Below are 16000 nucleotides of genomic sequence, written 5' to 3'. Positions count from 1 at the left end.
CGTTGTTGTGTCTCTGTATCGTCAAATTATATTCTAGCTGCCGCGACTACTCATTTCGGTTCATCATTGTATATTCGATGAATGGAACTGTTTACCCAACCTTCATAAATTATTTTTCAATTAATTATTTATTTATTATGTATATGTATACTAGCTGAACCCGGCATGCGTTTCAATGCCAGTATAAGGCATGCAATTCCCGTTCCCGTTCACGGGAGTTCACCCCCCACTTGACCCGCGATGGCCAATTACATTTCCTTTCAGTTTCAGTTTCGCATTGCATTTTGGTCAAGAAATACAACATTGTTAATGCTTATAAAGGGCAGGTCACTCACTGCATCTTCCTCGACGCGTTTGTTTACCTATTGTTATAGTCACGTACCAGATACTCAGTCCCACGGTCTCGAAATGCAGTCCCACGGTCTCGAAAGCTTTCGCGCTGTCAGTTCTGAGAATTCTAGCGGGAAACGACCGAATGCCGTTACCAACCACTAAGTCGATTGGGGAATCTCCATTGTTAGCCGACTGCACTTAAGCATGGAGATAATCCTCGAAAACCAATTAAAACGGCGGCTCCTTTTAGACTATGCTATAATATTATTAATTTATTTATGGAATAACGTATATATTTAAGTTTTAGACGATCAAAGTAATTGTCAACGTCATGTTATGGACGGAAAAATTTACAGTAATATTTTTAAAGACTTTGAATTGAATTAAATTGTAATAACATTGTATTGTTAAATCTAATATATAATTTCGAAAGAGACTTTATATGTAAGGTTTAAAGGTTTGGGTGGGAGCATTGAAAACAAATCAAATTTTCTAAGACGACGATATCGATATGGTTGAATATTATATTTTTTCGATTCAAATAAATTTAATAAAAAAAACAAATGATTGTTTACTATTACATTATTTTGCCATGTTTAAGTGTTTATATTATAAATACCGAGCGATGCCGGGTAAAACCACTAGTAAAAAATAGTTAAAAAAAATTAAGAAATTACAATGTTACAACACATTGCACGAATGTGACAGCATGCTCGGTTCTCCCAAGTCTTACGCTAAATTGAACTATAGTAAATTATTTTTCACTCAATATACATATGTATGTATGAAATCATCAGGTAAAAATTTTTCCCAAATACTGGTAAATTATATGTAAAAATATATCGATTAGAATTTTAAATAAATCCGGATTAAACATAATACATTGCTGATATAGCATATATTCATAAAATGTACTTACGTGTAAAAACATATAAGGAAAATCGTATAATAAAGTTCAAAATCGAATAAGATTATCGATAAAAATCCTTGTAACACCATATATTGAAATTGTTAATTGAAACATTACCAATTGGCGTATAATAAATTTTGCGAATAATTTAAAAATAACAAGAAACATTTTATGCATCTTTATATGTACAACGTCTGAGTGATGGAATTGATAATTTAACCTTTAAAAGAATACAATACGACAGATCAATATCATTATTTCGGAATAAATAATTCATAGGTGAGAGATAGATTGTAGAGTCGTTAAAAAGCGTCGAGCGTAATAAAGGACACGCCCTTTAGGATCCTCAAAATATTGTTTACGATTGCGACGACCCTGAGACACACTAAAACAGAATTAAAACGTATATAAATACAGAGAATATATGTAAGTCCGTATCCTGGTCGTCAGCCATTTTAAAAAAAATTACCATTCGTAATAAAATCACGCCAAAAACCGCCATGTCGATTCTTATTCAAATTTTATGAGCTCACGTCTCGTACGTACGTCTGTATATAATATAATATAGACGTATCGCGGTTTTGAGAACCGCATTCGTAATGTGACAAACCGGAACGACGTTCCGGTACATGCGACACGTTCCGTGTTGTTTTATTTGTGCAATGTATTCAAGTTTCTCACTAAAAAGGTGTTTTATTTTTTTTTCTTCTTGTTTTTAATTAATTCATTGTTAAATTTACACAGCCGTTTGGGAATGCGTGGTAAACTGTTCTCAGTTACGAACCTTTGCGAGTGTGTCGTCGCTTTTGACCTTTTTGCGGCGTATGTGTATTTTTTTGCGTAATTCTGTTTACAAAAAATGTTTTGATGTTTGTGTCTTTGAATTCGAGGCTTTTCTTCGTGTTCACGTGAACATGACAAGAAAAATTAAAAAAGTTTCGTCTGTGAAATGAGATTTAGTCTAATGTAATACAGATTCAAGTACATTGTAACTTTCGATTAGTAGAAATTCAACAGAACTCATTTAAAAACTTTAATTGTATTTTTATTTACTACTTAATATATAAAGCAAAGTGTTTGTTATTTGAATATACAGTTATCAATTTACAATATACATAAAATTGATTTATAGAAGCATCAAATTTGGTATACATATATACTATTGTATATTATGATACTAAAAATTATAAAATTTTGTAGTTCTACGTTAGAGTAACACAGTACATTGAGTGGTTTTAAATTCAAAACTGTAGATTTGCGCAGTCGGCAAACATGTAAAAAAAGGTTTTTAAATATTAAAAAAATGAAATAATTTTCAAAGAACTATGAGTAAATCAAATTTGGTGGTTTTAAGCTAAACTGTAGATTTTTTATAGAGAACAATTAAACGAATAGTCATTTATTCATATGCTTATGTATATACAGGGCTGGCTCAAAGAGGCAGCAGATTGAGCACATGTCTAAGGGCGCCATAGCAAAGGGGCGCTTAATTTGTTTGTATTTTGATTATAAAATTGAAAAATAAATGGCTTTCTTTATCAAATAAAACATTTTATATTCAACTGAATTTTTCTACTCCGAGTAACAATATTGACTATAAAATGTTATAATTTCAGATGAACGCAGGAAATCGACTCAAATATCAACGACTCACCAATAAAACAATAAACTGTCGTCGGTAGAAATGATTAATAACCAATCATATTCGAATGAATAAATACATATCAGTTCACAAAATTCTTCAATTCATTTTTATTATATATAAAAACGGACGCGATGTTTGTATGTATATATGCGCGAGTGTATCGACAAGTACATATGTAGATTTCAAAAAAACAAATTTTAGAATACCAGGTTATATAGGGATGTGGCGTAACGACTCGGGAAGCAAGGTAGTGGGGAAGGGGGGGAGATAGAGAGTCTGATATATGCTCCTAATTTTGAGCACCTGATTTGGAACGGGTGACGTCAGCGTTAGATGCGCTGTGCGGAGCGTACACACATCCACGTAGACACACACACATTAATTCATCATTTCGACGTGAGTGAACGGGGAGCGTTTAATGAGCGCTCGACTTTTTACGATTAATAAATTATATAATTTAAATAAATTACCTTACACTTTATTTATATTTTTATTTGTATATAATTTTAGAAATTAGCTAATTTACAAAAAAATACATATCAATTACTTAAATCTAAAATTCTATATTTAACTTATATATACTATCCCTCACAGAGGTGTCTCTTTGCTCCTCGCAAGAATGCGTCCATGGTTTTAGAAGACCTGATGCACTCAGGGAGGGCGTTATACACCCGTACACCCCTGTGAAAGCCATCCCCAGCTGTCTTTCTTTTTCTTACTCTACCTACAGCTAAATTATTCTTATTTATAGTGCTATGATTATGAATATCTCTATTTCTTATTCTATAATCTTTAAAATAATATAGCATATAACTTTATTTTCATTCGCGTATAAATTCCTTTCCGAAGCCACCCGTTGAAATCAACGGGCACAAGACTAGTATTATACATATATTGAACATATGTACATACATACATATATACATAAAACGTGCCTATTTTGAATACAAATTTGTTATTTGTTTTATTTAATGTCTTTTTCTTAATATAAGTTTCTTCAACATGAACCTTTTATAAAAAAAATATTTAAAAAAAGAGGGTAGGGGGCGCTGAAAACCAATCTACTTATGGGACCCGTCTACCCTCGAGCCAGGCCTGAATACAAACATATATGTATATATTTAAACTGTATTGAAATAAAAATGTTTTAATCTGTACTAATGAATAAGGGATGAATAGAAAATCGATGATTTTCTATTATTATTAAAAACACAATAAAGCAACTTTTCTGTATTAGACAATTGATAAAATTTGCACTAATAGCTGGCTAACTTTTTTTGATTAAATGCCTATTTAAAAAAATGTATAAATATTGTTGAGGAATTAAAATGTTATCAAAGAATTTTCAATACATTATAATTGAATAGGTATTGCTAGGAAAAGTTTACATGCGTATAAATATTGTTTTTTTTCTTCAAAATATAGTAAGTTTATTGTTTGACATCTTAATTTGAAATAAAATATTCAGACATCGTCGATTTAAACCAATTTTGCATCGAATAATATATCAGTCCATTTATCGCGTCCAATTAAATCTTATCTGGAATATATTTGTCTAGATTCGGACGCCTTCCGGCACTTTGTTTTTATTTCTACGAATACGCATACACAGCTCACGAATACATATTTATGAACCAAATATATTTATTATATATAATATATTAATAAGTGTTCGACAGTATTCGGGTGTGCGGAGATCAAAAGTGCCGTCCGAGTGGAAAAGTTCATCTCGCTCGTCGGAAAAATGTCCAACAACTCTCGTTGTGCATTAATTTTGGCATACAATTAAAAATGTCCTTGAGTTGGCCGTCTTCAGAAGTCGACGAGGAATAATTTGAAGAACGCACGCCGGGGTCAATAGGTTAAAGAGAACCTCAACGCGACCGGTCCACAGATCTGGCTCGCCTCGCAGCACTTTTATCGCCGATAATATTAATATAACATCGCCCATTTTAATTAAGCATTTGAATACCTCTGTAGGTGTGTAAATGTGCATTCGAATTTCCTAACGCAATTTTTTCGTAACGATTGTGATTGGTTATTAGTCATGGTTTTTTTTAAACTACGCTGATGGAATGGGTACTCGTAGCTACTGCTTCATATATGATAATATATACATATTTGTAAATATATGATTAAAATAATTAGATAATAATATAGTGTTGCGTAGGGGTGGGTTCTGGATCTAAATGAAAGGCCAAAGTCGCTTCACAGCATTTATTTAACGATTCAGGAGGTTCACATGTAACCACCACTCACTTCAGAATAATCTGATCTACCGCATGTACATACCTCCTTATAAAGGACAAGTTGCACGTCATAGCTTCCCCGATCCGATAATATATCTTTTGTTTAGGCACGTACATAGTCTAACCTGGAGAGTCACACGCACTCGCTCAGGTCTATGAGAACTCCAGCGTATGTTTTGTTCGGGTACTTACTGAGTACCATTAGCCTAATCCTGAGGGTTTCTATTATTTTTAGTTACTTAGTCTCAGTATTGTTGTATTGCACTTAGACAGTGGATACTCTCTCTCATGTTCCCACGTTACAATATATCATATCCAACACGTTTTAATAACATTTATTATATCGGTCTTATGATAAGGAAATATTCTAATGAATGGATACTCGTAGCTACTGCTTCATATATGATAATATATACATATTTGTAAATATATGATTAAAATAATATAAAAATAATTAGATAATAATATAGTGTTGCGTAGGGGTGGGTTCAGGATCCAAATAAAAGGCCAAAGTCGCTTCACAGCATTTATTTAACGATTCAGGAGGTCCACATGTAACCACCACTCACTTCAGAATAATCTTATCTACCGCATGTACCTTCTTATAAAGGACAAGTTGCACGTCATAGCTTCCCCGATCCGATAATATGTCTTTTGTTTAGGCACGTACATAGTCTAACCTGGAGAGTCACACGCACTCGCTCAGGTCTATGAGAACTCCAGCGTATGTTTTGTTCGGGTACTTACTGAGTACCTAATCCGGAGGGTTTCTGTTATTCTTAGTTACTTAGTCTCAGTATTGTTGTATTGCACTTAGACAGTGGATACTCTCTCTCTCATGTTCCCACGTTACAATATATCATATCCAATACGTTTTAATAACATTTATTATATCGATCTTATGACAAGGAAATATTCTAATTATTCAAATATCGAAAAGTAATATAAAAATATTGGATGATTGTTTACTGTTAAAAAACGCTTACTGCTATGTATGAAAATCCGACACGAACTTATGCAATCATCCAATATTTAGATAAAGTTTTAGAATGGTCAAAATATTATTATTATTTTAATAGAATCTTAGTCTGGTACATCTGGTACACACAATGTGCAGTAAGTAAAACAATCAGATACGTTATTTGGGCGATCTGGGGTTAGGGGGAGGATTTGCCCTCCCTAGATTTGACCTGACTCGGTCAATTGATGAAATTCCATGAATCTTAATCAAATCGATTATTTTTTATTAAAAGTATGGGCCAGCAGAAGCTACAACAAGTTTAAACATGTCGATCAGAAGCTTATTTTTCTTAAAAAAAAAATATTTAAAAAAGTCAAACTGGGCAAATTTTGTTCCCCCTGGAAAAATCTGAAATGACATTTTCAAAAATACAAAAAATTTCTTAAAAAAATATTCAAATAAACAGATTTGGGACCCCTATCTGGTTTTGATTCAGAATATTATGCCAGACCTTATTATTTTATTATTATACTTATTTATTCTCGTTCAAATGATAGTCGAAAAATATGGTATCGAAACATTTTATAATCAGAAACGTACATACATATGTTACATAGAGCAAAGCAGAATATTGTGTTTTTTCAATTAAGTTAGAGCAGTCTAATTCTTCAATGCGAATTACATTTAGGAATTTCACTCTGTCAACATAGGTTTGCCCAGTAGCAGAGATTCTTGATCCTAAATAGTATTTTTGTCGATATCCTCATTTCTGAGGATCGTGACCTCCATTGGTTATCCAATGAGGAGTGTGGACATTCCAGAACACTCCCTGCGATAAGTAAAAATTTGGCTAAAACACTTATATATAACACAATAGTTTATTTAATATATTATTGAATTGAAAATGTATGTGATAAAGTACATATAAAAGCTTGTTATATTAAGTTTATATGAGATGAGAGTAAATGCTAGTGAAAAAAGGAACTGTTATAACTGTTTAATTGTTTGCCTGTAAGTTGTAAAGGGGTGGCAGACAGACGTGTTTGTATAGCTAGCTGTCATCGCTTCGGTTTGTCACAAGATTCCGATGTAATTTTTAATGAGTTCGTTAATGATTAAACTTCTTTAGTTTCTTGTAAGAGACACTAGCTTACCTGAATGTTAGCTAACCCCCGTATGTCAGTAATATATTAAAGCGACCTAAAGAGTGGAAGTGGTTCAAAATCGGAGCACAATTTTTTGACAGGCAAGAATGTCACTAACAGAATGAAGCTAATAATAGCGTTTAATTTATTTAATATATCTAAACAATAACCTATTGAATCCAGCGGTAGCGATACAACGCACCGATACAACGACTTTTAACGACAATGACTACTAATTCAAATTGATTATAATATTGAATTCACTGCCACCACATCATCAACCAATGGAATTTATAATTAATCTAAAATTACTACAGATTATAATCATATTTCATTTTTATTCTATTTTTGAATTAAACAAGCACAATCGCCTAACAGATTGCTCCAAAGCGGCGAGTATGCTAAACAGATTAAGACTCGAGAAATTATATATTACATATATTAAATAATTATTACATGCACATGTAAATGAACCTTGAACACATGTAAACAAAATCTCATGTAAACAAAACACAAGTAAACAAAATCAGCACACACAACAAGATATGGTCAAAAATTACAAACATTATATACAATACGATCAATACATTTTTCATGTAACAATACAAATTTTACGTTCAATAAACATCCACAGAGACATATATGGAGAGAAACAATAACTCAAGGTTTGCAATAGAAAATTGGAGAGGAAAAGCCAATTTTACAGGAACCATTTCAATGAAAATCAGAAAAATTGGAAAATTCTGCTAAGAAACCAAGGACTGGCGAGACGCAAACAACGAGACTCTAGTGGGAATCGAACCCGTGGCACCTTGCACGATTGCACGAGACTACAATACTCACCACTAGACCACGCTGCTGGTTCGAATTATACAATATATGTACATATGTATGTATATTGTATAATTCGAATTAAATACCAAAAACGCTTCTTTATATTTTAAACGTACATATATCCATATACATATGTGTGCATAATACATTACATCTGACTTTATACGATAAATGTAATTATATTAGTATTCAAATAGAGCTTCAAAATTTTTGGTCGACCTCGACACACCAAGGTCTGGCCAACAACGAGACTCTAGTGGGAATCGAACCCGTGATACCTTGCACGAAAGAATACAACAATCACCACAAGACCACGCTGCAGGTTATTGATAGATTGCAACCTCTTACAATATTCAATCAAGGATCTTGACATTGTCGCTCCCATCGTGTTTTTTACACGTTTAATCTATACAATCAATTCCTAGTAGAATGCATTATCGACTATTGTATTGTATGTGTTGTTTTATATTATGAATTCAAGGTGTTTCAAAATCTTTATTAGTCTATGCATTATTATTGTAATGTATTCTCGACAGTATCAATAGAATCATTATAATTCGCACTAACGATGGCGGTTCGCATAGGACAGCTCAATTCGAGATAAGGTCCGCTCAATGAATCAGGTCGACACCTGACCCCTTATCTTCTCCTCCGGGTATTTTTTTTCTTCTTCTTCTAATTCTGGCTTTTTCTCTCTTTTTCGCGAATTTCGACCGTTTGGCGCGTACGTGTCTGCCTATCTACTTATACGTATATTTACAACCTCGATCGGTGGCTTAACATTCCCACACCGTTGTCGATTGACCAGAACTCACCTCATTATTAGTCGTTGTCTTCACTGTCGCCACTTTGGCCAGTTGACCGTGGTGTTGATGTCCGTTTTGATTAAGAACTTCTTCTTTTCGCGCCAAATGTCGTGGGTCATCGTCACAAATTTATTTCGTTTCACACGAATTCGTGAATTTTTCGTCCGTCTTGAGGTGTACGCTGCTAATTAATGAGAGTACTTTAGTTTAATTGCCTTGGAAGCTACTGATTTATTCGGTTTGATTGATTGTCCCATGCTCCGTCATCGCCTATCAATTTTCTCAAAGCATAAACTCACGTGAAATGGTTTCATTAGAATATTTAGAAAATAATTTTAGTCACCACATTTGTACATATGTAGATAAGTTCCGGCAAGTCTTTGGGTCTAGCCCTGGTTACTTGTAAATAGAAGTGGATTTATGTCTTCTCAATAATTTTGATAAAATTTAGATTATATTAAATCTACATATATAAAAGGTCATCATGATTAGTGTTTCTTCACGATAAAGAAGCTTATTTTATTTTTCTAACTGCTCAAATGATTGATCTAAATATTGATAATAAGTATAATTCAGTTAAATCTATCTTAATTGTACTAAACAAGTCAAATCTTAGTGTACCCAGTCAACAGGAAGATGATACATATTTCAAATTTGATTCCAAATAGCATTTATACAGTGTGCATATACATATATATAGCTTGAGAAATGCTAAACAGATAGATAATTTAGAATCTGTCGATTGTGTTGAACAAGATGTATCCTATGCTGACAAAGATTTGTCTCTGGAAATTCAATTTAATTTGTCTACCTATACATGTATGGAATACAGAAAGTATAAATTAATTATAGCATGGAGATAGTTGTGATATAACTACATATATAACTACATATAGCATTTAATGTATTCAAAATGTGTAAAAGATTAGCTAAAATTATTTTCAGGTTTGAAGCGAGAATTCTTTCCTTTCGAGAAATGATAAATATCGAAAAATCAGATACACTAATCATGATGATTAATACTCATACAGAAATAGTCATGGCTTTGAGAGACCGTAAGGTGAAAGATGGGAGTGAATGAAAACAGAAGATAATCTTATATGATTGTCAATTTTAGATTTGACAGTGTATTAAATGTAAAACGATCTGTCGGGCAATCTGTTGGGCAATTTATCATAACGAAAGTCGCTACGGTTTATTTATATTATCCAGCACTATACGGCAACAGCCCGGCACAGTGGTGCAGGGAAAGACTACTTGTATTCACACTGTACAGCAGAGCACGTTTCATCGTGTTCAGACTTGTTTTGGCCGAGTGAAAGGCAAAATAAGTTTATATATAAATTATAGAGCGCGACTGTACGGCACAATATTGCTTGCATCAATCTTGTCACAGTATAAAGTTTCCAAAAACTCTCATATGCGCACTTTTGTTTGTTATTGTACACTCGCCACTATGACATCACGTCATGCGTGAATATTTCCACATTGGACAAAGAAAGCTGTAATATGCACTGATGTGTAATAGTAATGCAATATGATAGTGTCGGTTACTGCTGTTACGAACATATGAATGTGTCCATATAGAATATTTTTCGTACTGCTGCTTACGTACAATTGCTGGTCTGTGATGTGCCAGTCTAAATATACCTTTATTGGTAACAAACTAGTAGGTTTTCGGTCATTTAATCACTTATAGTCGTACCGATATAGCATGATGGCCAACAGCGTGGCCTTGTGGTTAGCATCGTATATTTTCGTGCAGGGTGCCGCGGGTTCGATTCCCACTAGAGTCACGTTGTTGGCCCAACCTTGGTTTGTCGAGATCGATCTATTCTTATCAGAATTTGACAATTTTTCTGATTTTCATTGAAACGGTTCCTGTGAAAATTGGCATCCCCTCCCCAATTTCTATCGCAAACCTTGAGTTGTTCAGTGTCTCATAGTTCGCCTATTGTTACAAAAATGTTGCAAAAAATCCATAGATGTCTCTGTGGATGACCATTGTAGAAAAATATTCGTACTGTATAAAAATGCTTATTGATCGTATTATATAATTAAAAATGATTGTAATGTTTGACCATAGATGTCAACTACAAAAATGTAAAAAAGTATACAATGGTAATGAATTATATGTAATTTGATATGTTTCTTGATCTGTAAAAAGTACACTCGTCGCTTTGGATGCAATCTGTTAGATGAGTGTACATGATTAATTGAATAAATAAAATAAAATAAATAAAAAGATACTTACATAAAATGTACATGCTATCGCGTTTACTCGACACGTGATGGCCAATTGCATTTCGTTTCAGTTTCACATTACATTTTGATCAAGAGATACAAACATTGTTCATGCGTATAATTTGACTTTTATTTTTTGTAAGTTTTGAGTTCGTGTTTCATATTTTGAAATATTTACATTAATACAATTTTAATATAAAATACGTAAGTTGTTGATAGTATTAATTCATTAATGGAATACGTATATATTTTATATTATTGGAAATTTATAAGTTGTAGACGATAAAAGTAATTGTCAACGTCATGTTTTGGACAGTAATGTTATTAAAAAATTAACAAAATTCGCTTTGAAATGATTTACATGCGTGTCTTTTCAAATTCTCTTGTTGAACATTACATCAATAATTTCATAAATATGTAGCATTATGCTAAAAGTGTCAAATAAGTGTTCTTGATTTATTTTAAGATCGTTTATTACTATCCGAAAAAAAACAGTAAGGGAAAAAATACAGACATTTCTAATAATAACGGTCGAAAATTTGCATACACATTAAGCGTTAAATTATGATAATTGCGAAGCGCACAATTAAGTAATTCGATCGTTCGTCGTAAATCAAGACATTTAACGGGCATGGCAGTGCTTGCTGCCAACTAAATCATAATTTACCAATAGCGAGCGATACGATTGGTCCGTACGATCTTAATTATTTATTATATTATTAATTATTATTACTATTCAAAATATTGATGATTTGATTTTATATATTTTGGAAAATTTCCGAAAGACGGAAGTCACACGAAAAACGCTATACAAAATATTATATACATAAATATAAATTATTTCAATTTTACAAATCGTGCACATTTATGTGATGTATATTTTTAAAATTAATTAAACATTAAACGTACAAATGTATGTATATTGTGTTAAATGTTTTTTTTATTATTAAAATCCATTGAAGAGAACCGTATTTATGTATAATACTAGAGGTTTTTTAAATATTTTATTTCGGTATTTGTAATATAAACCGCTTAAACATGACTAATCTAATACTAGACATTTTATTAAATTTATTTGAATACTCATTTGTTTTTTTTTATTAAATTGACTGTCACAAACAAACAAACATATATACAGAAATATATAAGTATCTTTTGAAATTATATGTATACCAGAATCCAGTGGCCCCCCCAGTGCCTTCACTATCAGCGCCGTCGCCCCCGGCGCCCCCCGGAGCCTTTGCCCCCGGTGCCTGCACCACCTAGGGCTTCGACCTCAGCGCCTGCGCCCCTGGCAGTGCCTTCGCCCCCGGGGACTTTGGAAAAAAATCGAATCATTTGTTCGATGATGTTACGGATTTACGAACGAACCAACCAATGTTACATACAAAGTCTCTTTCCAAATTATATATTAGATGTATGTAATATCCTTGAATATTTACACGTGGATATATTTCACTCTCTTCTAACATCCTCTATTATAATTTCAATATGTTATGTGTATATTTGACATACTTTTATTTTTGTTTGGTTTAAGTACAAGCCCATATACATATGTACATACATACAATAATTTGACATTAAAATAAATTACTGAGCAATTCGATATTTAAATGTTTTTAATAATCTTAAATGTTATTGTTAGTGGTTAGCATATTATGCTTTCGAGCAGAGTGGTCACGGGTCCGAGTCTCACAAGAGTCCCACTGCTGGCTAAACTTTGGTTTGTGACTCCAGGTTGATCGTTTCTTATCAGAGTTTGCCAATTTTTCTGATTTTCATTGAAACGGTTCCTGCAAAATTGGCATCTCCTTTCATATCTCTCTTGCTAATCGCAAGTTATTCGGCGTCTTGAGGTTCGCCATTTTTACATACCTCCTTTACGTTTCACTTACGATTACAATTCAGGAAAAAGTTTGCCTCTTATCCGATCGTTCTCATACTTTGCCATATTGCTCATTTTGGTCATCAATATAAGTAAATGGATCCTCCGCCATTACGATGTTGGAACAATATCGTGTATGACGCGTTTGAAATCTGCCCGGCGAGATAGTCGTTGATGTTTATCCACCGTTTGTTTATTAGTTTTAAACATAGATGGCGGTAGTAAAATAAAATTATTGGTATTTTTATTCAAAATAATAATTTTATATACAAATTATAGAAGAGGTATGTTTTTAAAAAACTTTTTTTTTATTACAAAATACTGCGAAAATTTCTCCATAGATGTCACTGAGGATGTTTGTATAGATTCGCATTGTATAAAATGCTTATGTATATTGATTGATTGTATTGTATCTGTATAAGTGCACTCGTCGCTTTGGAGCGATCTGTAAAGGCGAATGTTCATGTTCTATTAAATATATGGAAAAAATAATTATTCATTTCAGAGATGGGAACACAATTACACGTGACGCAACTGAGTATAGCGTTTATATTAAAACATATTTTATTTATACTATGATATATATTTTTTAATTATTATACTAATAAATTACATTGTAAGCGTATTTTTAATATTCAATCCACAAAACGTTTCCAACTATTTCAAAACCCAAACTCAAGAACAGTTTCTCAGAGGCCACATTGCCTTTGATTATATGCACGTGGACATTTTCACCATCTTCTAGCATCTTCTTGGAGATGGCTCTCACCACAATTTCAGCATATCCCTTTCGTTTGTGTTCTTGCTTAGTCTGCAAAACTCCTATATCACCATATTCATACTTCAAAGCCCAAGAAAGCAGCTCGTCGTTACATTTCGAATAAACTCCATAGCCGTAGTTCAACCGTCGAATGTCTTTTAAGTATTTTTCAGAACCATCATAGTTGTGAGGCCAAATTGAATTGACCGTTGACATATCTTCTTCTCTCAAGAGTGATAAGTAAACATCGTCAGGGCATCTGCAAAATTGCAATAACAATATTTAAGTTAATGATTCAAATACATCATAAACACAACTGATTAAATATATGCAATAGTAGTAAACATACTGTAGTTCTGATTCGATTTTTTGTTTGTTTTGCAGCAAGTAGTATGGCGTTGGGAAACTATCGTGGGATTTGAATCCTTTGCATTGTAAAATATCGGCAAACCACGTATAATCCTCTTCGGGAATGCCCCAAGTGGGCTTTCCTTCCCATTCTATCCTTTTACTGTTTAAAATTGCATACTTCAATTTTTCGATGTTTCTATCGAACGTATAAACCGAAGCGTACGCCATTAGGTCGTTCTGTAAAGTCGATAATTTCAATCGCATGCTTTGTTATATATTTTTGAGGTTATTAAAAGTGTACTTACGACTTTACCAAAGGCTACGAGTCCATTTCGGATGATGCCTTCAGGACAACACACGTAAAATGGGTGTTTGTTAGGTTCTTTGAGTTCCCATTGCAATCTCGTCTCAATGAACTGGTACAGTATGACCCCCTTTGGCCAGTCATTTTCCAACTCCTGTCGAAGGTTTTTCCAATCCTTCAGATCCAGGACGTGAAGTGGATCGTCATCGAACATGACGATGATGCTACGTCGTCCGATCTGCGGTCCAATGACGTCCGACTCGTTTTGCAATGATCGTAATGTGGACCATTGACAATGACCGCGTTGATAATTGTTGTTTTTTTTCTCTATAATATTTACGTAATATTCTGGTATATTTAATGATATATTATTATGAGTCCACAAATGTTTTGATTTTGCTATTGCGTCACATTCTACTATCGTAAGAAATAATAATCAAACGAGACAAATTTTCAAATCAATTGTATATATATTGTACTTTGGTACTATGTGTGTACTAGTAGGTGTTTGAATTCGACTTAAATTAGTACGAATGATTAAATAATTTTATTAAGATATTAATTTTTAATCAAACTATGAAATTATTTACACAATGTTATTAATTCACATCATTTTCATGACAAATGTTTCAAGTCCCAATTGATAGCACTTTGTTATTAACTGAATGATATTTTTGAAGCATTCATTTATGGGGATCTTTATTTTATTTTATTTTATCTTTTTAATTTACATATGTATATGAGGAATGCCTAATAGGTAACCCCAATGCGCCTTCCAGGCCAGAAACATTGTACATTTGATACAAATTTTATTAGTATTATACAAAGTACATAAATACATATTAATTAATATCAAATTTGTAAATTTGCAACATTTTATACAATTCAGCGAAATTCTAGATTGGTGAAAACTCGAGATTTTGCGAGAAAATGGGTAAGGTTGCCAATTTTTTGGAACCGTTTCAGTGAAAATCAGATATATTGATAAACTCTGATAGGGAACGATCGACCTGGAGTCACAAATCCAAGTTCTGGCCAGCAGAAGCCAGTGGGATTTGACCCCGTGACCACTCTGTTGAAAGCATTATATGCGAACCACTAGTCTATTCTGCTGCTGCGAATATAAAATGAAATTATAAATTCTAACACATATTCATATGTACTACGGGACGGGAGGTTATCTTTTGACCGTGCCCAGCCTATGGAAATATGTGTATGTGTGGAAGAGGATCTTTATTGTTCAGTTAACACAGGTGTGTTTGTATGTACGGCGAAGGAGGTAGATCTTCGGCTTCGGAGGAGTGGACAGATTGAGCTCCTGAATGTTACTGGTATCTAGGGATGATGCGCTGGCTTATATACTGGTTGATTGTGCAACGCGTTGCTTGGCTAGTAAGATCATATTCTGGAAGATTCCTACAGGGTCAAGGATATCCTTTGTGTAGCTGTGCATCAAGATTTGGTTGGTGCGTAGCTATGTAGTGAGATCATCGTCTCCAGAGGTTTCTGTATACTCGTGATTGCATATTTGGAGCGATTTGATGGTGTCTTTGACCTAGTTCTAACGAGGGTG

The 16000-nt window shown here is 33.2% G+C and overlaps 2 protein-coding genes across 2 annotated transcripts in view; both read right to left on the bottom strand.

Annotated features, from left to right (window-relative positions):
* Nucleotides 1-16000, bottom strand: part of LOC143916525 (uncharacterized) — an 80871-nt gene that overhangs the window by 55723 nt on the left and 9148 nt on the right. The window lies entirely within an intron of this gene.
* Nucleotides 13583-14753, bottom strand: LOC143916782 (uncharacterized). The gene is made up of 3 exons (XM_077438031.1): nucleotides 14429-14753; nucleotides 14122-14360; nucleotides 13583-14031 (listed from the first exon to the last, which is right to left on the bottom strand). The coding sequence occupies exons 1-3, from the start codon at nucleotides 14639-14641 to the stop codon at nucleotides 13641-13643; spliced, it is 843 nt and encodes a 280-aa protein (XP_077294157.1). The 5' UTR covers nucleotides 14642-14753; the 3' UTR covers nucleotides 13583-13640.

The sequence above is a fragment of the Arctopsyche grandis genome, chromosome 9, assembly GCF_051622035.1.
Source record: "Arctopsyche grandis isolate Sample6627 chromosome 9, ASM5162203v2, whole genome shotgun sequence".
NCBI classification, from domain to species: Eukaryota; Metazoa; Arthropoda; class Insecta; order Trichoptera; family Hydropsychidae; genus Arctopsyche; species Arctopsyche grandis.
Note: the sequence above shows the minus strand (reverse complement) of the source record. Positions and strands in the feature narration are given on the sequence as shown.